General features: G+C 37.8%; 3 protein-coding genes across 22 annotated transcripts; 2 read left to right on the top strand and 1 right to left on the bottom strand.

Moving 5' to 3' along the window:
- The first annotated feature begins 27 nt into the window (after positions 1-27).
- LOC118511019 (diacylglycerol lipase-alpha) lies at positions 28-8,827 on the top strand. 3 transcript variants are annotated; one of them, XM_036053787.1, is made up of 12 exons: positions 28-568; positions 640-912; positions 1,856-1,950; positions 2,024-2,130; positions 2,194-2,798; positions 2,888-2,986; positions 3,048-3,248; positions 3,332-3,750; positions 3,826-4,200; positions 4,305-4,437; positions 5,707-5,814; positions 5,905-8,827. In XM_036053787.1, the coding sequence occupies exons 3-12, from the start codon at positions 1,856-1,858 to the stop codon at positions 7,576-7,578; spliced, it is 3,816 nt and encodes a 1,271-aa protein (XP_035909680.1). In that variant the 5' UTR covers positions 28-568; positions 640-912; the 3' UTR covers positions 7,579-8,827. The 3 variants fall into 3 exon arrangements, with proteins under 3 accessions (XP_035909680.1, XP_035909581.1, XP_035909497.1); XM_036053688.1 differs by having other exon boundaries at positions 5,707-8,827; XM_036053604.1 differs by having other exon boundaries at positions 1,843-1,950; positions 5,707-8,187.
- Positions 4,489-9,422, bottom strand: LOC118513494. The gene is made up of 3 exons (XM_036059369.1): positions 9,030-9,422; positions 8,788-8,940; positions 4,489-5,547 (listed from the first exon to the last, which is right to left on the bottom strand). The coding sequence occupies exon 3, from the start codon at positions 5,545-5,547 to the stop codon at positions 4,552-4,554; it is 996 nt and encodes a 331-aa protein (XP_035915262.1). The 5' UTR covers positions 8,788-8,940; positions 9,030-9,422; the 3' UTR covers positions 4,489-4,551.
- Positions 9,423-9,846: 424 nt separating this feature from the next.
- Positions 9,847-21,422, top strand: LOC118513625 (chloride intracellular channel exc-4). 18 transcript variants are annotated; one of them, XM_036061081.1, is made up of 9 exons: positions 9,886-10,023; positions 11,172-11,373; positions 14,075-14,232; positions 14,892-14,993; positions 18,523-18,687; positions 18,755-18,997; positions 19,089-19,199; positions 19,678-19,695; positions 20,326-21,420. In XM_036061081.1, the coding sequence occupies exons 4-9, from the start codon at positions 14,949-14,951 to the stop codon at positions 20,404-20,406; spliced, it is 663 nt and encodes a 220-aa protein (XP_035916974.1). In that variant the 5' UTR covers positions 9,886-10,023; positions 11,172-11,373; positions 14,075-14,232; positions 14,892-14,948; the 3' UTR covers positions 20,407-21,420. The 18 variants fall into 18 exon arrangements, with proteins under 18 accessions (XP_035915619.1, XP_035915702.1, XP_035916307.1 ...); XM_036061160.1 differs by lacking the exon at positions 19,678-19,695 and having other exon boundaries at positions 20,326-21,422; XM_036059893.1 differs by lacking the exon at positions 14,075-14,232.
- The last annotated feature ends 27 nt before the right edge of the window (positions 21,423-21,449 follow it).

Genomic DNA, 21,449 nt, shown 5'->3' with positions numbered 1-21,449 from the left:
ATAATACGGTGTGCTAGCCAAGTGTTTACACTCCTGATTGATCTGATAAACGGTGAAGAAATTCAGACACGTTAGTATGAAAGAGAAGATAAGCACACCATTTGTATAACCATGAGCGTAATGATCTATAGCCCGGTAACATTTTAACAAACACAGCACACTCGAAAAGCATAGCGAGAAAGTTTGTCCTTCACCTACCATCAAGAATTTGGTGTGGATGATTAGTACGCATTTCGGTTTTGGAATAACGTGCAGTTGCGCACTTGTGCTGATGAGGCGCGCGCACATGTTTGTGGTGGTGAACATATTTGCTGTATGCGTGTATTGTTACAATGACCGGGACGGCGACGATTTTCCCGTGAGCCGCTCAGTGACATTCCTACCCGTAAACGAACTGGATTTCAAACGCTTGTCCGCTTCTTTCTACAAAAAAATACACCATTTGAACGTTTGAAGCCGCTATATGTACGTGGTCGTTAAAAGTAACAGATTCTGCATAAAAAGCATGCGAACATATCCTGGATTGATTGCAATAACTTATCGCGTATAAGCTGAATTCAATTTAAACGTAAGCATTTGTGTGAAAATTCGGGTCCATTGACTAGTTTGACCAGTGTTTTACGCTCTGCACATGGCTAGTGGCTCCTAGTTTAGGGAGCTTAATATTCCTAGCGACAGTAGCTGGTTTTCTTTCCCCTGACACCCTCGAAGAACAACACCGAAGGCATCACAACGTGTCGTCTGCGGCAGCGCCGAAGAAGCAATGGTGCCTTCGCACACCAATGCAAATTGGTCGTAATACTCCTGTCCACAATTCTGCACCCAACCCATCCGATCAACTGTCCTTCCAGTTCATTTTTTGACCACCAATATCATCATTATCTATCAACCTGAACCGTCCGGATTTAAGCGGTGAGTATGCTTCCTTTCTGATCTGAACAAACGCGCATTGCAAATTATGTTCCAGTGTAGAATTCGGAGTTGATTGAGATCGTGTTTCGGTTAACTCCAAAGCACTGTTGTGGACAAAGTGCACCATCCGTTTTTTATTATTTGACTATGGAGTTTTGTGAGAGTTATTTGACTCAATCAATCATAGTCCAAGCAGTAAACAAGCCTGTCCCTACGCAATACATATTCGTTATAATATCCCCAAACTACAACGTTTTAAGGACTCCTAGTATTTGGTTTGCAACAAACACCAACATTTAAATAATACCTTATAATCATTTCATTTTGTCATACAGATAGATTTTTGTGTATAACCTTTTTCTATTTATATTTTCCAATAACTGCTCACTGTCATATCATAACAGCATATCATAATAGAGAACTTACAGTGTATTTCTCGAATCGCTGAAGTTCTTTAATAGTCAACTGTCTATACGTTCGCGAAAAACCAACACTATTTTATAATTGAGAATGAAGATTATTGTAATGTAATCAATTGCCGGTATACACATATGTAGAATGTTTATATTTTATATTTTACTACAATGAATCATTTACAGAGTTTTTGATTCGACTGAGTACGTTCCGCTTTGGATCAAACTCATGGTTATATCTGTATTTTATGTAAGGCATGCTACAAAGCACACAATAGCAAGCAATCAGATTATCATGAATAACAATCTATCTAAAAATCAATCTCAAGCCTTTGTTGTTTTCATCGTAGAAAGTAGGAACTAAAACTTAACTTTTTTTATTTTATCGACAAGTTCGTAGAATTGGTAAACTGGTAAATTGTTAAGGGGATAAATAAATGCCTAAATGTCTATATTATGACCTATGGGTCTGTTTCATTAGTAATTTACTTCTGTACGGTATCTGACTCATAAGTAGTTAACTTTTCTAGATGCCTGGCATAGTAGTATTTCAACGACGATGGTCTGTCGGTTCGGACGATCTCGTAGTTCCTGGCCTATTCCTGCTTGTTATTCATTTTATATGGTAAGAGAGTATTGTATTGTGAAAATTTTTGTTCCCACTTACGTTCTTACGTTTTCTCATCACCCTTTTTTAGGCTAGTCGTGCTAATGGTAATGACGCTAACGTTTCATTTCGATCGAACAGAGCATTGTGTTTTACAACTATGGTACTTTCAAATTGGGTATATGATACTGCTGGCAGGTAAGATAATTCTATAATGACGATAGTTCACAGAAGTATATCGTGGTTCGTATTTTTATACAGTGTGTATGTGCCTGGAGCTATCCATATGTGTAGTATCGATGCAGGGCAGCATTCTCGATACCGAGCCTAGAGCATCCATGCAATATTTGCTGTATGGGCGGGTAATTTTAATGCTAATCGATTTTGGTCTGCTAACAGTAGGTATCTCTTGGCTACGAGATAACTACGTTACCTGTCCTGCAGAGGAACCGAAACAAGTGGTTTTGGCTGCGATTGCATGTAACCTGTTCGTCATCCTTAGCATGATCACCACTGTCTGGTGCACGTTTGATCCGGCCGGACGGTCGTGGGTAAAGATGAAGAAATATCAACGATCAATGCGCGAATCCGAGTCACGATTCAACTATAAACGCAGCGGTAGTCGCAGTCGGAATTGGCGGCAGAGAAAAGTGATCCGAGCATATCAAGATAGTTGGGATCATCGGTGTCGATTGCTCTTTTGCTGCATGGGAAATAGCGATCGAAGTCGTAACTCGTTTACAGATATTGCGCGCCTTCTAAGTGACTTTTTTCGCGACCTGGACGTTGTACCATCAGACGTAGTAGCAGGATTAGTGTTACTACGGAAGTTCCAGAAACTAGAGAGAGAAGTTATAGTTCGACAGGTGATTATTATCCACACCCATTAGATTGGTTGGTATTGAGGGTATTCTACTAACATTTCACTCTTAATTTGTTCTTTGATATGTTTTAGCAAAAGAATGGAACACATAAATTTTTGTCAGGGGTTCCAATTACAGCAAGTACTCAATTCCTGGCACTAAATGATCCCAGAGATTATGATCACTTTCAGGTAAATTTGCATTTTCTTAAAAAAAAAACCGTTTATACTAAATATGATTTCTTCTCTGTAGACCGTTATTCGATACATGTATTTTGCGCAAGGTGCATATGGTTGGCCCATGTATCTTATGAGTCACTCTAGCACGGGTGTATGTCAATTGGCTTCCGAATTGCGATACTGCTTTTGCAGGCGAAATGCGGTAGATGTGGTAGATGATAATTGTTGCTTCTGCAATTACGCTGCTCTTAAAAAAATGCTGGAACTGGGTGAGGTAATAAAGATGCATGTTCCCGCTTGATGGTTTTGAATAATCCTGAGCGCATTTTTTTCTGTTTCGAATTATGATGTTTGTAGGTTGAAGTGATTTATGCTACATATCACGTCGATATTGCGGAAACACCGTTCTTCGTCGCAATCGATTATAACTACAACAAAATTGTTATCAGCATCCGTGGTACACTCAGTATGAAGGACGTATTGACCGATCTTAATGCCGAGGGCGAACCGTTGCCACTCAATCCACCAAGAGAAGATTGGCTGGGCCATAAAGGTATGGTGCAAGCAGCAATCTACATCAAGCAAAAATTGGAGGAAGAAAATCTTATCCAACGTGCCCTCAAACACAATCCTGCACGTGGAACCCAAGGTTTTGGATTGATACTAGTAGGTCACTCTCTCGGTGCCGGTACAGCGGCTATATTGGCAATCCTAATGAAACAAGAGTACGATGTGCTGCATTGCTACAGTTACTCGCCACCGGGTGGATTATTAAGGTAAACTTGTTTTAGCATTTTTTTTGCTATTAAAACAAAATTAATGGTAATTACTAATAATCCTTTTTTTGTTAGTATGCCTGCTGTAGAGTATAGTAAATCGTTCATTACTTCCGTTGTTGTGGGCAAAGATGTTGTGCCACGAATCGGACTTTATCAAATGGAAGCATTACGAGCTGATTTGATCAATGCAATTCAGCGTAGTATCGATCCGAAATGGAAAACTATTGCTTGTTCTGTCATCTGTTGCTGCTGTGGACCGGAACCGACATCCGTTATGATGATGTCAACGAAGGACTCAAATGTTCAGCGATATAAACAGGACCGCAACAGCGCGCGCCAAAGCACAGTACACCCGAACGACAATTCAATAGCACTTACTCTTCACCATCCACTCTATCCACCTGGTCGCATCATACACATCGTTAGACACCACCCAATCCAAGAAGAGTGAGTATAAACATTTTTCATGCATTATATTTTTTAAGGCTTATTATGGAATGCAGTATAAGATAACGATCGTGCAATCCTTATTTTACTTCTAATTGCGTTAGGCAAATGCTGAAAAAACGGGAACCTGTGTATCAAGCTATTTGGGCCGACAATAAGGATTTCGATGAGGTACTTATTTCGCCTGTGATGATTCAAGACCACATGCCAGACACAGTGTTGGCAGCACTCGAAAAGGTTAGTAAATAATAATGTAACTTTAAACCGATCAGTTCTTACCCATATAAATTAACGTTTTGTTTTGCATTAATATAACATAAATTTGTATGTGCTTTATTTTGACGTACTTAATTAAACGGAATATAAACTAATTTTTGCACGAACCGACTTGCAACCGTGTCGTGAAACGTTGATTTGATTAGTTACCATCGGTACAATGAAATCTCTTTCGCTCAAATCAATGCCGATTGTAGACGCCTCACGAAGAACACAGTATTCTAAATGCTTTGTGTGAAGACTGGTAAATTTTATGAGTCGTGCCTCAGGTATTATTTCTTTAATCATATCTTCTTCTGGATGTATATTTTGCTCAGTGCCTTGAAACACAAAAAGTGCTTGCAACACCAAGTGATAAGCGTTACTCACTGCTCGTAATCGATCGCTTATTTTTTTCAAGAGCGGCATGTCATTTGTTTTTAAATAATCCAACACAATTATGTAGTGTGCACATTTACCCAGAATAATCGGATCTCGCAGGATCTTAAAGAGAGCTGTTTTAAATGCATTGTATCGTTTCTTTTCGCCGATCGAAATGATTAGAACATTTGTTGGGTACGGGTAATGTTTCACAATAATGTTGGCAGTATAACTTTTTCCCACGCCTGTTCCACCAACGAACAAAGCGCAGCTAAAAGAGCTGTTTCCAATGGCTTGAAACCAATTTTTAAGTTCATCATGTAGATGCTGTTGGCCAACAATATCACGGTCAATTGCTTCCAGTATCGGAGTAAAATTAGCCTGGCGTTTTGAACAGAGATCGTTAGAAAGTTGAGACAATTTTTCATACGTTTTATAATAGTGGTTTTTCAGATCTTGCCTCAAATTATAGTTGCTTTCATAACCAACAAAACCAGCAAGGCAAACTGTAATCAACAACAGTTTTATAAACAGCCAGCCTTTACTGTTTTTTTTGTCGGTTCGTAACTGAATAATTGGATGTTTACGGTCTCTGTTTAAAAACACAACATTTAGATTACGGATTCCATTAACATTTCTGATTGAGTTCACATTTCGAAACCCATATTCCGGTGCTTCATCAGAATCCATTGCCGCTTCCTCTGGATGCATCTGGAAATATTAAAGCATTTAATTGCATGTGATATAAAACTGTATATATGCATGAAAAAGTGAAAGTGAGCATATACTGTAAGCTTGAACTATAGCTTGAGAGTTAATACTAGATATTAGTAGATCTTGTTAACCATTGTGCCTTATTTTTGCCTGCAGGTTGTAGGATCTATTGGACCACAAAAACCGACTCGGCAGTTCACTAATCTTCCTGTTATATCTACGAACGTAGCGGACATATCGAAAACCATAGGAGAAGAGTCAACCGTAAGCCAAACACTTCAACCAAATCTTGCTTCGCCTGCACAACATAAGATCTGTCTAGAAACTTCTTTTACTAACATGCAATTGCTACAGCTACGGCGTGGTGATTCTGCTCACCCTGCAGCACTTGTTCAACAGTACGCCGATATTTCTAAAGCATCTTCAATCGCCGACAGTTTGCTCGGACAGCGTAGTGCACAGTCCAGCCTGGTCGACGATAGTGGAATTCCCAAGAGCATCTCAGGACCAAGCGAAGTGACAACTGTGATTTTAGCAGAAGTACAAAGCGCGGCTGCTCCGACAATGGCAACCGTATCTCGTGTTCCTACGGTAACAAGCGGGTCCACCGTTAAAACGTTGAATTTTATTGCCTCAGCTAATCCTACGCGAAACGATATGTACCTCATGTTTCAACCTTCAACGTCCATCGGCACTACGACGAACCGGGCAGATAACCTTTCGCTTGGCATCACGCGCAGAAACTCTTACGAAATACAAAAAATAGATCTTATACATGATGATTGGTTCGGTATGGCACCACTAGCTAGCCCGGAAAGTTTGTCCGAGCTTTCTAGCATTAGCTCGCGGGCGAGCATGACTACATGCATGGTGACCGGACTAGATAAAGGGTTGGAAAATGGCAAAGAGACACGTCAGATACGAGTAAGCGAGCGTAACGACTTGCTAACTGTGGAGTCACAGCTTCATACGCCGAAAGTTCTACGCCGTACACCGAAGGTGAGCGGCAATTTGTCAACCTGTGCGGAAGATGCACGCACCATTTACCAGTATAAACGGATGGGAAAAATATTCGTTCTAAATCAACCATCGTATGAATCAAATAGCACCCTTGATAGTTACGACATTGAACAGACTGTAAATACAACAGAAGAGAACGGACTTCTAGCTACAATTAATGAAAAGGATAATCTGCCACATGTTGCCGATGATAGCAAATGTACATCGGGTCTAAATGATCTGAATGAAAATAGCAAAGTAAGAGAAACGTCAACAAAAACCTGCGAAGGCGTAGTGCAATGTAGTTCTAGCTGCCCGGCATGTCCGTGTCAAGGTAAATCGAATGGCAAATGTTGCCAAAAATTTAACCACCGAGAATGTTACAATTATAAGTACACATCATTTAACATATTTAAGTTAAGCAAGGCTAGCGAAGTTAACTCTGGCAGTGCTTCAATAAGCATAGTTGACCGAACGGACAGTAAAACCGACTCAAGTAGCTGGTCACAAATTGAGTGTACTGCATCATCGCCAGAAGCAGGAAACGAGGACAATAATATTATATACCCGATCCCAGCAGATTCTGCTTTGCCAACCGCTCCTATGAAGGCCGGGTTGCTGGAATCACACTTTCCCGTATTTTATAGTAAAAGCGGTAATAACGACACGAACTGGGAAAATTTAGATAAATGTGCAAAGCCAGGTGTATTGCAAACAGGCAAATCTGGTAAATCATTAACACCGATTAGGCTGACCGATGTACACGAGCCACTCGCAACTTCGATAGAGATACGAAACGAAACCTTTCCGTTACTAGTAAACCTGGCCGAACATTCATCGCCTAATGGAGGTTTTGGACGAAGAAAAAACACTGTTCATCCCACGGAGCAGAATCTCATTGTTGTGGATGGGTTTAATCCTACAGGTGCAGAAAACGTCGAGTCTCGTTGTTCATCTGTTAGTTCCTACGTCTCCCTTTCCGCATGCAAACACATTCAACAAGCGACCCAAAACGAGAGCAACGTTTAAGGTGCGAATTATGATTCTTAAATTCACTTTACTTTCAATAGTGATATTATATTACCACTGATTAAAGAAATACGTTTTGCCTGATTTACATTTTATAGTGCAGAAACAAAATTTCTTTTCAATAACTAACTAATGCTCAACGGACCAAAGGGGACCGACAGTGTGCCAAAAAGTAGGCCTGTGATGTTCGTTAAGCATTCCATTTTCCTGAAAAACGTTGCTCATACAACTCTCAAGAGATTCTATAATATTATCGCAAAAGTTTATTTGTTTTGTGGAATAAAAAAGAGATATATATCATGTATCAAATCTGTTGAAAATGTTCGAATAGTTAATGTCAATTTTACTATACACAACGCAATATAAGTGATGCATAGCCGATGGAGGTCTAGCTACTGAGGGAAAATTGTAATAAATTAAGATAGCATCATTAATGGTCTATTGAGAATTTAGTTCATAGATTGTGTACTGCAGAAAACCCACAAAAAAGATTAAATTTTTAAATTACTTTAAGAGTGAGGGACAAAGAATGCTGATGTAATTAGATTTATAAACAAATCTGTAGCATGAATGAATAAATAATAATTCGAATATTATATGGATGAACAAGAAGGGTAACGCATTCTAAATTTAAGATATTAATTATTGATGGAATGAGCAAAACAAAAATACTAAAAAATACCCAAACATAACTTGAAAAACTCCGGTTAAAGAGGTATGTGACCTATTTTATGTAGCCATTTAATTTGATTCCGAGAATAAGAATGCTTTGTTCACAACTTAAAAGAAGTTTATCTTTTATTTTGAAAGTTATGCGACTTTCTATTTCTTCTGGTAAATAGGAACTAGAAATAAACCATGTGGCTTATTTTGGACAAGTTTACAATCAATAGCAAATTACCGTTAATACAATTAGTGCAAACTCATAAACCAGTGGTCTATCACCAACGGTATTGTGTTATTAGAGACTGATAACACAAGAATCACTATTTTAAATAAAATCAGATTTGTATTTGTAATTTTCATAGTTCTCCTGTTAGAGTGTAAGGAAGTAAAGTTTATGATAACCTGCTGACATGTCACAACTTAACCAAGCATTTTTTGCTGTCTGGCAAAAAGACATGCAGCTACAAAACTCTACAAAGCACTAACTGTAGAACCCTTTTGGTTTACATCTGAAACAAACTATGTTTTAAGAATATTCCTTACCTTTAAAATCCAAATAAAAACGTATCTCGAAACAGCGTCAGCAATCGTAAACTTCGTCGCCGGTCGCCGCTTCAAACCATCCGCGTAAATTCTCGAAATATGTAGTAACCTTTTTTGCTGAAGTTCTTACAGTGGAAAACTACTGTTCCGAAACTAAATGTAAGAAACCACATTAATATTCTATAACCACGGATGTAACTCAGCTTTCGTGTTGCTAGAATGCATTTGGTAATTTATCTTACCCAAATCCAAACCCCCCGACAGAAGAACTGAAGTTATTGAATGTCAAAAAGCGTAATCCAGAATGCTTACACAGTTAGCACCAATAGAAAAAAGTAAGTCTTAAACCGAATATGGATGCGGAATGATTATAACTTGCTATTTTGATAGAGATAACTCCATCAACTCTATCCGTCGAATCTTTATAATGTCAATTTATACTTTCTGTGCAACACACTTTGGAAATAAAGCATCGATCACTCACGGCATCAGCTTTTATAAATTCTCTCCACTATACTTATACAGCTGTGGATACGTTACAGTGGATGCTGCCGATTTGCTTGTGATCCAGTATATTCTAAAAACTTTGCGAAAATTATTTCAGTTTATTTTGATTTTGTATTTGACAATTCAGCCAAGCCATTCTACACATGTACACACACATGCATGTATCATCACGTACGTTTAGAGCCTTGACGTAAGGAATTGAAACAAATGCATGCTGAAATACCGTATTTTATCGTGGTTTATTAATACCTATTATCAAACAGAAACCCGTTTGTGGCCTATGGTAGATTTTTTTACTTGCTCTTTCCTTGTAAAAAATACTTTTGATAATAATAAATTAATAATAATACTTTTGCTCGCTGTTGGCAGCGCAAAGAAGTATTTAATGTGAGGTTGTTGATAAAAAAAAACAAATCAATATCAGAGGGCTTATGTATCAGTACTATAAAAAAATATTAAAAATAAAATTAACCAGAACTCAATTTGGTATATTGCGAAAGTATTCCATTGCAATATATCAAATTTGTGTACAATGACTGATTTGATATAAAACTCAAATTAAGAAAAATGACGTTAAGGCTATCGACAAGTCGGCTGTCAAAAAGTCAATCCGCCATCGGATCTTGCGCGATAGCTGTACTTGGTTTGCGCCTGCTGCTTGCCATTAATTTCGTACGACACTTGAAGCACAAAAGGTTGAGATACTTGCTGCTGGTTCGGCTTCCTTTAGTGAGTTATTTGTGTGTTTGTTTTTCGTTAGTGTGGTAAAACTTGGACAAAAGCACACAATATTCCGCAATCCTTGTCAGTCAATCACCCTTGTTTTTTTATAAACTTGAATCTGTGTTTGTGTACTGCATTTTGTACCTGCGTATCGAGACGGCATCGTATTTTTTTTCGGATTTATCTGGTATCGGATAATCGAGCCGCCATAATTAAATTCCAGACTTTGGTCAAGTCGCGACGAGTTATAACAGGATGCAATGTTCGGGCGATGGAGGAAAGAGAATGCATTACCACAAAACGCAGTGGAAAGACAATCACTCCGTCACATCTCAAAGCCATCTTTCCGCGTTGGCCTACGGTAGCCCTGTTCCAGTACACGACGCGAGTGTATTTGTGAGTGAGTCGGTGACTTTCGAAGTGAAGTGAAGAAATTGATCACGCAAGCGGAAAGTGTGCGCTGTTGGCTAAAGTGCATTTTGAGCTCGTTGAACTGGAAAACCTCCAACCTAATCCATAGCGAGCGGAACGAGAGGCCCTCGAGGATTGATGTTTTGCAACAGAATTCGCGGGAATGTAGCAGCAGCATAGCGCCTTAGGGTGTTAGTGTAGTGTGTAGTGTACATATGTTTTTTTCTGCTCGTGCAATACAGTAACGCTGCAAGTCCTGCTACAAAAAAGAATCAGTGATTATTATATTTCTCTGCACGGTTTTAGTTGTTTTTTTTTTCAGAATTACAACCACAGTAGCGTTATAGCGGAATATCCTGCGGTTTTACTAGTTTTATCAATTCCTTTGTCATTCCAAAGTCGATAGAATACTTGGAAGAAATCCATGACAACGATCGGGAACGCTTTAGTATGATATCATAAAAATTTGAAGAACAAAATAGAAAGTCATACTAATTCTAGCAAAAGATCAACATTCCTATGTTTGTTCCTTCAGCTTTTTCGCATTTTTCCCTCAAATGTGCACTTCGCCCTACAAATCGATCCTCACCAGTTCGGTGAAAGCGAAGAACAGTATTTTGAGGAGAAAGTGTGTGGAAAAAACAATATTGTGCCTATGACTGCTTGCTTAGCTTGGTGGACGGCGTATTTGAAGTAATCTTCTATCAATCATCATCTAATTTAATCAAACATTCTTCGTTCAGCCCAAACAAGACACCAATCGGTATTTAGCAGCAGCCGAGAAAGATTTTACGTCCAGATAACTCGATAGATATTGTATCAATACTGAAGTGGCGCAAGAAGCAGCAACTGCGGCAAAATAAGAGAACTGCGATGTCCGACGAAGGTCAAGATAGTGGAGCCAGCCGGAATGGTTCGGTGCCTGAAATAGAGCTCATAATTAAGGTAAACAGTCTTTTCTACATATTTTAATGTTTCTATTAATGTTGTAACTACGAACACATTACCATTCATATAAACCAACATTTATAAACTGATCTGACGAATCATTCTTATTTACAAGATAAAAAATGTTAAGGTTGCGCCAAATCGATCCGTGTTTTTTTTTTCGCGAATCTTTGTGCGAAAGAGAGGTGTAAAGAGACTTCACAACAATTTGCCGACCGCATGATAGTTGCGTAACGCATATAAACCTGATCCGTAGTACCTTGCATTCCCTTTCCAATTGTATCTGTTGTGCCGATACGATGATTTTTTGATTTTATACCACAAAACATGAGCCTGTAACTCTCCATTCTATCTTTTTTTATATGCTTTCAGGCAAAGAGTTTGCCAAGTTTTAGCCTTGCCTAGCTTTTACATGTTTGGTTTTATACATCCATTCCAGAAACATGTACACATCCTTATAATACATATGTATGCTTCAAATTTTTTATTTTATATTATGAGTCTTTAAGTCTAATGCCTTATGTTTATAAAGAGTTTGCGTTGTTTGTAAAAGATCCGGTAAATCAATCGTTGCCCCATGGAACCTGCGTTTAAAGATACCATACTCCAATGTTATATTATGAGTCCCAAAAATGATATCATTCCGTACGCTATTTCGGCATATCAAAAGTTTTTCAACCCATTTATCGCTACACACCGGATCTTTAGATGACAGTTAACAGCTTTTATCTAAAACAAAAACGAACAAATTGCTTCAAACTTTTGTTGGACGTTCATCAATTAGCCCTTCAGGTGTGTGCAAGGTTGGCTTTATCGTTATCAATCGATAGACTACATGAACTATTTGCAAATGCTTACGCTCTAAGGGTGTAAATACAAGTCAGAGATAGGGCTTTTCAATGTTGAACCATCGTGACTCGACGATATTTTTTACTGAAAAAACATGACTTAAGATGTTTATTGCAGTACATCCTTTGCTCTAGACACGCAGTTCTTCCGAGAACTTAACAGTCCTCAGAGTATATTGCGTGGATTAAATTCTGTAGAAATTAAACAGGAAACATTAAATTTAACGCAAGCAAAAAAAGTTTGTTTGAAAAAAGCAAAAAAAAATAGTTTGAATGTCATACGAAAAGTCCCTGTCTCAAAATTCTCCCTCACTAGACCAGCATAACCCTCAATAAGACTATTTTTGGCACGGGAAACATCCCCTAGTGATAGAAAACCCTTTTAGAATGCTTCTTCCAAAGCTCTAGCTTCTTCACCGATTCGTTCCTACAAGATTTGCTCTTCGCACTTTGCGAGTGTTATCATCTATATAATGCATTTATCACACACATTTTTCCTTATAGATATAATAGAATATATACAAATACAGTTCAATGTATAAGTTGCACTTCCTGGAAAGAAAAACATAAAAAAATTGAACTTTTAGTGCCGTATCTTAACATTGCATTAAATTAAATTAATAGTAACGTAATATGCAATACTTAATGAATTCTTCTATTACATACATTAGATGTATATTATAGATGTTATTATAAATGTATAATATGTTTAGTTTAATTTATGAAAAATTTATAGATTTAGCTCATGTATTTCGTTTTAACATATGCCCTTTTTTTCAAATTATTGCCAACTTCTTCCCTCTCAGAACCGTACAATGGCGGTAACGTGTTGCCTAGCATCCATAATGTTTTGCTTTTATCTTATCTTTAACTCTCTACATGTATTCTAAATAAATTCGTGAACAGCGCTCTTTAAACATACTTCCATGACTTTTTTTTTTGTGTTCATGAAGAACGCCCTGGCCTGGCCGTATTGCTTACTTCCATGACGTTAACGACTACGAAATTTCAAAGGGAAAAGAGAAAAAAGGGAGATAATGCCCCTATAAACGTGGACAAGTTTCCACAGTGTTTGTTTAGTTTCGTATGGTGCCTCTTGGATTTTTTTCACTTTTTAAGAGTTAAGATATGTGTAAGAATGAAGTATATGAATGTTAGAAAGCACTGTGCAGGCAACATTTATCGCTATGTAGTATAGTATAATGCTGCAAGAAAACTCTAGTCAGTAAAAACAAATTGAAGCATTTACAAACATGTATGTCTTATAGTTTCTTTGCGTTTATTGGTTAGTTCTGTTGTATTATAACTAAATGTTTTAATGTTTCAATTTCTTCGTTTGTTTCTGGCTTCTTTTACGTAATTTACTTTATAATCAGTTCTTCGTATGTAATGATCTGGAGGATCTTATCGTGGTAACCTGTACCATTCTGTCATTGTGCCGCCCATATGTTATTCGATCATTTAAATTTATTTCTTGGTTGGAATTAATTCTCCTCAAAATTGCAATTTAACCACAATATTAATGCGATCAGAAATCATTCGTACGCACTCATGCTCTCCGAAGGCTGATTTTCTGGGAGTGTTGTTCCTCTATTATTGCGCATCATATACAGCAATGAATGATCATTACAAGATCACTAATCAGCCAGTTTTCGAGTGTCGGATGTGGATGTCTTTGTAAACAAAAGCGGTACAGAGGGTGCGGTGTTTGTAGTCAAGGGAATAAAAACAAAGAAAAAGAAAAATAATAGAAGCGACCGTACTGGCGGATGATGTCATCTGTCTTGTCGAACGTTTTTGCATTGGTATTATATTTCTTTCTTTCTTTCATGCGCTTTGCTTCGAAATAGTCAACAGCGTTCTGTCGAGGGTTTTTTTTGAGAATGTACGTGACCAGCATCCATCTGTTGCTCCCACTCACGCGTGCATTTCAAACCCCACTCCAGGAGCCGCTGGACCATTGATTGAAGAGGCAAGACACGTCAAACCAAATGACGACCGTTGATGGGTATGCCTTATTTTACCAAACTTGCATTGTTTCTATGTATTTCTCTCCATATTTCTGTGGTGTAACTTTTTTTAACGATGCGAACTGGCCATTAAATGGCAGGTGTTCATTTAATCTGGTAATTGACATGTGTAAACTTCTATTTCTCGCATGCTAGGCGAAGCTGTTATCGTTGTTGCGAGCCCCTTATGTTGTTTCTATGTCACAATCAATAAGTAAAGGGGGTGATGGTGAATAGTAGTACGTGACGTAATAGGACGGTGAGGATACAATTTGAATTTCCGACAGATCTATCCTCCTATTCCTCACCATGATAGCATGATAACTGTCGACTGTGTTTAGTATAAAGCTATTTTAAAGAATACATACGTGGAACTTGTATACACATATGTTGAGTATAGTAGAAGATCTGTTCCACTAAAGATCATACTAGTTGAAAACTGTTTATAACATATAAAAAAGACATGAAAATGAAAAAATCATACATGTATGTAGCAAATGTTTTAAGTTTTGATAAAAAAACAAGTAGCAGCTTTTAATTTTTTTATGATGTGAGTTTTTTTATTAACATCTGCTTTGTTCTGCTATTTGTTTTGAAACATAATTGCCAGAATAATAACCTTGTTTTCTTTATTCTTTTTACAAATTTTATTTTTCAGGCATCAACGATTGATGGAAGAAGGAAGGGAGCCTGTCTATTTTGCCAAGAATATTTCATGGATCTTTATTTGTTGGCGGAACTAAAGACGATCAGTCTAAAGGTAAATTATAAAGTATAGAATTCAATGTTTTGTATCTAATTGCATGCGATTCCGATCGAAATTCGCGAAAATCCTAAATCTAGTCACCATTTTTGCAAATGTACAATTTCATCATCTCCTTCATAAGGATCAATAATAGTCTACTTTTTTGTTTGCGGAATAATTCAGTTTAATGGATATAGTACTTCTTCTTCTTCTTCGGTGGCACTACAACCTCGAAAGGTCTCGCGCTGTCATTTCTGGCTTTCTGTGATTTGATTTTACCTTTAGCAAGGTAGTACCTGTAACTGTAGCTGTAGGGTTACCTGTAACCCTTCGTACGGCGAGGCGGTCCGGATGGAATTTGAACCCCGAGCTTGTCGTGTAAAGAACGGCGCCGCTAACGCCTCGGTCACCATTTTTGAAATTTATCTTTCGTTCATTTGTGATGTACGTACTGGCATTGACGCCACCACACTATATAAATCACCCATGATGTAATCGTTCCTTGTGCAATACCCTGGTAGTTTCAAACAGGCAGAAATTCAAAAGTGTTCGACTTTTTTTGTATAACTGACCAATACCATTTCGTGTCCATAATGAACGATTGAGGGGTGGGTAGCGAAGACAAGTAAAGATGTTCCGAAATGTAAACAATAGTTCAGTCTTCTGTCTGTATTTTTGCCTGAATCAACAAATCCGTTCAAAAACAAATAAATAAACCACCTCGATCAGCGGCTACACTAGCATGGTAACCGGAATGTGGAAACGGCTAGAGATCATTTGAACGATCTAACATGGTTGAATACACTGTGCACTGTCTCAATATACAAAAGCAACAGCCAGCAAAAAATAGTCCATAACGAAACGGAAAACAAAAATGCTTGCACGCATATCGAACACTACACATTTCATTTTCATGCTTAAGGTAGCGAATCCGCGTGTCTGAAGGCATGGTTGTTTTCGTTTTCCTTCCCAATGTCTTACGTGGATGCTTTACGCATAAGTATATGGTTCTTTTTGTGTGGTTAACAGTAGAGGTGTAGTGCATTATTTATTGTTTACTGATATAACATGTTTTTAAAGTTACCCTTCAGCTGCGCCACGTGCAAAGAGTTTCACCCTTTTTATGTAAATTTATAAGATGGTTGAAAATAAGAGCGGTATGACTAATGCTAGCAATGCTGCAAAAATAACACTTATATTTATAATAATACTTACAATCGTATGACACTACGGCGCAAATCGTCATTTATTTATTTATATTTCTAGTTAGACGGCTTGGCGCCGTATTGGCGTCATACTGAAATTATAATTGGAATAAAAATAATTTGTAATCGTATTTTCGCCTTGAATTCGAAAATTAAAAATTAGTGCCGGGACAATTCTAAACTATTCCATTCTACAATTCAGGATCTTGCAGGAAGGGCATGAGTTCGGCATCCTTCTCACGTGCCCAAACCAGCGTATCCTTACGGCTTTGGCAACCATCAGGAGGTCTGCATCACCAAACAGCTCAGATAGCTCGTGGTTCATTATCCTTATCCATTCGCCCTGCTCGCACACACCGACAAGATAGTCCGTAGCACCCGCCGCTTGAAAATGGCGAGTAGGACTCGTTCTCGTTGATGACTACCGGCCGTATCAGTGTGCGATTTATGACGCATTTCGTGTGTTGCAGGAGTTTGTTTAGTCCGTAGTAGGCACGACTTTCCTGAACAATGCGCCTTCCGATATAGTTGCTTACGTTGTTGTCCAAAGTTAAGATCGTGCTAAGGTAGCAAAACTCCTCTACTACCTCAATATCGTCACCGCCAATCAATACTTTGCATCTGACTCGTGCTCTTTCACGGTCAACGCCTCCGGCAAACAGATACTTTGGCTTCGTCGCATTGATCCTCAATCCAATCCTATCGTCCTCGCGTTTTAGTCGGATGTACGCCTCGCACACCGCCGCAGATGTCTGTCCGACATTACATAGTTCGGTCCGATCAATAGTATCGTAGACTGCCTTACTGTCGATAAACAGGTGGGGGCGTGGGGATTTGGTGTTCCCGGTACTTCTAGAGTATCTGCCGTATAGTGAAGATTTGGTCGGTCGTGGATTTCCCTCCAACAAATCCAGGTTGGTAGCTTCCGACGAAATCTGTAGCAAGGGGCATAAGTTTGCAGAAGGCTATGAGGGGCAGGATCTTTTAGGCAGCATTCAGGATTCGGCAGATAGATGGAAAGTTAGCACTTCCTGTAAACTTCCTGTCAAACTTACGAGTTTCCCCCGACTGAGATAATTCCCATCTGACATGTGCCTTAAAATCTCCGCGGGCTATCTTCACATCATATTTTGGGTAGCGGATGTAGTCTTTCTCCAACTGCTGATAGAAGATTTCCTTCTCTTCATCGGACTTCCAAGGTGCGGACTATGCACATTGATAATGCTAAGGTTGAAGATACTACCACGGATCCTCAGCCTGCACATTCGCTCATTGATCGCCTACCATCCGATCACTCGCTTTCGCATCTCACCTATGAGTAGGAACGCCGTACCGAGCTCATGCTTTTCACCACCGCTCTGTTATATATAGATCATGCAGTCACTGCGATATGGGCGTTCTGCAACTCCTCCTCTTCAGCGCGCCTCTTGAAATTCGGATTCGGAAGCCGTGAGCCCTCACTTCGTTAGTAAGAAAGTGGTTGCTTCCAGGTGCTGTGAGAGATTTGCAGTTCCATGTCCCGAGTTTCCAATCATTTGTTTTTTTTTTTTCGTAGCGTGGGTGTGTATCGTTGAATTCGGATTCGAAATTTCATGGTTTACGTTTCGCGACACAACCTCGAAAGCGAAAGCTCTCACAGCCTGCCATTTCTGGCTTCATGTGATGTGATTTTACCCTTAGTTTAAGCTAGTCCTGCGTAAGGAAAGGCGGTCTGGTCTGGACGGGATTAGATCCCCGTCCTGCCGTGTGAAGTCCGACGCCGCTATTGCTTCGACAACCACACCGCTCCTAAGGTACACACTCTTTCCGGTTTTTAATTGGACTTTATGTACCTTTTATTTGATTGCGTCCTCAACCTGATTTTTTTTTTCAAAACTTGCCGTACGGCAATAGGTGCTCGCGAATCATTCGCAGTTTTAATAATTGTTCTGGCTGCCTTCACGCCTCCGTTGTCCATCTTCCTTATGAATTTCGCCCTACATGATATTTTCCTTCCTAGTGTTAGTCTTAAGATATTACAACAGTTTTAATTTACAGTGGACAGTATTAAATACATACTAGTAATAATAAATAAGTAATGGGAATAATGGGTATCGAAAAACATTATTCATTTCAAATAACATTAAAATCAACACACTGCATAACAAACTACTGTACTTTTCCATTTTAATAGCTATCTATTTTATTCTATCTTTTTGCATAACATACTTAGTACAAAATTGTATATTTTTGATACATTTAACTGAATAGTTAAGAGAGTATTTTGCTTAATGTTCGACAAGGTTAGTTTGACCAGATTGATAAGTTATCTATTTGAACGCAACCTTCCTTATTTATAGGTGACGACAGTGTGCATGCAGAAACCTCCACCGGATTTTCGTACCAACTTTGAGGCCACTCATCCTCCTATTCTCATAGACAATGGGCTCGCGATACTTGAGAATGAGAAGATTGAGCGACATATTATGAAGTCAGTGCCTGGTGGATACAATCTTTTTGTACAGGTACGAAAATTATATATTGTTCATACGAATGATAAAGAGAAGATAAATTCCTTTCTTCTTCTCGCAGGACAAAGAAGTGGCCACATTGATAGAAAATTTATATTCCAAGCTAAAATTGATGCTGGTGAAAAAGGATGAGAACAAAAATAACTCGCTGTTGGTTCATTTGAAAAAAATTAACGATCATTTGGCGGTTAGAGGCACTCGCTTTCTCACTGGAGATACGATGTGCTGTTTCGATTGTGAACTTATGCCGCGACTGCAGCATATCAGAGTGGCCGGGAAATATTTTGTCGACTTCGATATTCCGGTTAGTCATTACAGAAGGCTTTTTCACCAAAGTTATAGATATGTATTAACTATTAGTTGCAAACTAATTATTCTTGATGTGATGGTTCCAGAAACATTTAACGGCTTTGTGGCGGTACATGTACCATATGTATCAGCTAGATGCATTCACGCAGTCTTGTCCCGCCGATCAAGATATCATCAATCACTACAAACTGCAGCAGGTATGAGACTATTCCATGTGCATGTGCTACAAGTTGCAAGTTTTTTAATTCTTTATACTATTTTTATTTATGTTTTAATTATGACGTCTTGACGCCGTATTGACATTTATGTATACTAACTATTTTAATTGTCATAATTCACACATATCTAAAGCGCTGCAACAACTGTTGAATGTAAAAAAAACAGTCCCAAGAAATATCATTCGTAGACTTCACGGCCAAAATCAAATCGTATTTATGAATCGTAAAGGATTCATTAGTGACGTTGACGTTGAGAATATGTTGAAAAATCAATAATTCTATTTTCTATGCCTTATTTTTGTTACTTCGTTCATTTTTTTATACGTTTTGGACACTGCACCCGCTTCTCATCCATTCATATGATAACTTTATCATTCGATAATCGTACATGGATACATAACTTATTTTTGGTGTGATTAATGTCCGTCGTTTGTATTTCCATCGGCCTCTAATGTAGGCAAAAGGTGACATTAAGGTACGTTTTGTAAGATTTATAACGTGTCATTTATTTTATAAGCCTGTGGCAGGTTGTTTTGTACAATTTGTTTCTTTTATGTTCCAATCATCACGTGTGCTGCCATAGCAAAATTTAGTTTATTGTTTTTTGCACGATAGCTAATTTCCCGGACCTCTGTAAGTGAGTAAGTCATTTCCACTATTATTTGTTCTATTTCATAGATGGATGAGATTTTATTAGATTAGTTTGTGTATCACTAAATTATTTAGGTTCATATATATTTTAGTTATTTTATTTTCCTAGATATGTTTGGGCTTCGTTTTGAGTCTCGTTTCTTTTATGTAGCATCGGTTTATTTATATTCGTTGCACGTATATTATGGCAGATACATGGCCGATGCAAAATGTGATATTAAATATAATGAATTATGAATCAAAAATGGGTTTTCACAAAAACAAAACAACTGCACCAGGATTATTTAATTATTAAGGTTCACCAAATGCTACTTGACACACACTACTTGTATACATTCTTTACAACATTAAAGCATGGTTTACTCAATACTTAATAAATCTTATGTTACTTCTGTGCGAGCATTATGTCATAATGTTGGCTAAATAATAATAACTCTTTATTTATTTGTTCTAGATGTTGAAAATGAAAAAGCACGAAGAACTGGAGACTCCAACATTCACCACATCGATCCCTGTTGATTTGAACGAACAATAATAGAGAAAATAGATAGAAGAAAAACAGAAATTGAAACAAACATGTGTAGTATGGAAATAGAGAACGACTAAGGCATTATATATAGTTTTAGACCAATAACTCCAAAGTCTAATATCTATAACAATGCGCTTGTGGAATCAATTTGAAATATTTTAAATGTTAAAGGAATTATCTTTACTATTCACCAAGAACTTTATTCTTGTTTTCTGTTGGAAATCAATGCATACAGAGTCTAGACTAGACATACTTTCGAGGACAGGAACGACATTGAAATTTTGCATATATCTGCTTTTATAAAAATCGTTTACCTTAATATCACTTGCAGTGTTTCATGGAAAATTGAATTTAAGGCACCTACATATTTTCAACTATTCAAAATGTAATAAGTAGAAATTGAACACGGTATTAGCAACAATTTTCGCAAAGTATCTACCACCGTTACGATGAGTCAGATATTAATCCGTGCAATCATAGAACAAAATAAAAATTTCCTACAATAAATTTAAAATAATAGCCAAACATACATTAACAAGAAATGGACCAGTTTTTTTACAATTAAAGGAAAAATCATAACAGCACTGCATCAACATAACAGGAGATAGACATGTTTTCTTGATTGGTCTAGGCGTTACACCCTTTTAATAATGGATGTAAGTTTTACTTATATTTACTTCACTGAAGGTATTTCAGTAGTCTTTAAATTGACTTACTTTTATGTTTTAATTGGAAATTTTTAATAAGCACGACAAATGTTCCACGCATATGCCGCAAGAAGGATTCTATGCGTGTGTAATTCAGCCTGTCTAGAAAAGACTCAACTTGTTGTGTAGCCGATGAACAGGACAAATTTTGCCACATTTTTTTTAAATATTTCGGCGATTTTGGTGCGTCGACGAATAGTGCCTGCTGCAACTTTCTATTATAACAGTTATTTTAACAGTACTTTTCCATTATGTTTATTTGCACCAATTATTATCTTTAAAAAAATAAATCATGAAAAGGTTGTATAGACTATATACCTTTAAGGTTATTGTTTTTTTTTC

This window comes from Anopheles stephensi, chromosome X (assembly GCF_013141755.1).
Source record: "Anopheles stephensi strain Indian chromosome X, UCI_ANSTEP_V1.0, whole genome shotgun sequence".
In the NCBI taxonomy this organism is placed as follows: domain Eukaryota; kingdom Metazoa; phylum Arthropoda; class Insecta; order Diptera; family Culicidae; genus Anopheles; species Anopheles stephensi.
Note: the sequence above shows the minus strand (reverse complement) of the source record. Positions and strands in the feature narration are given on the sequence as shown.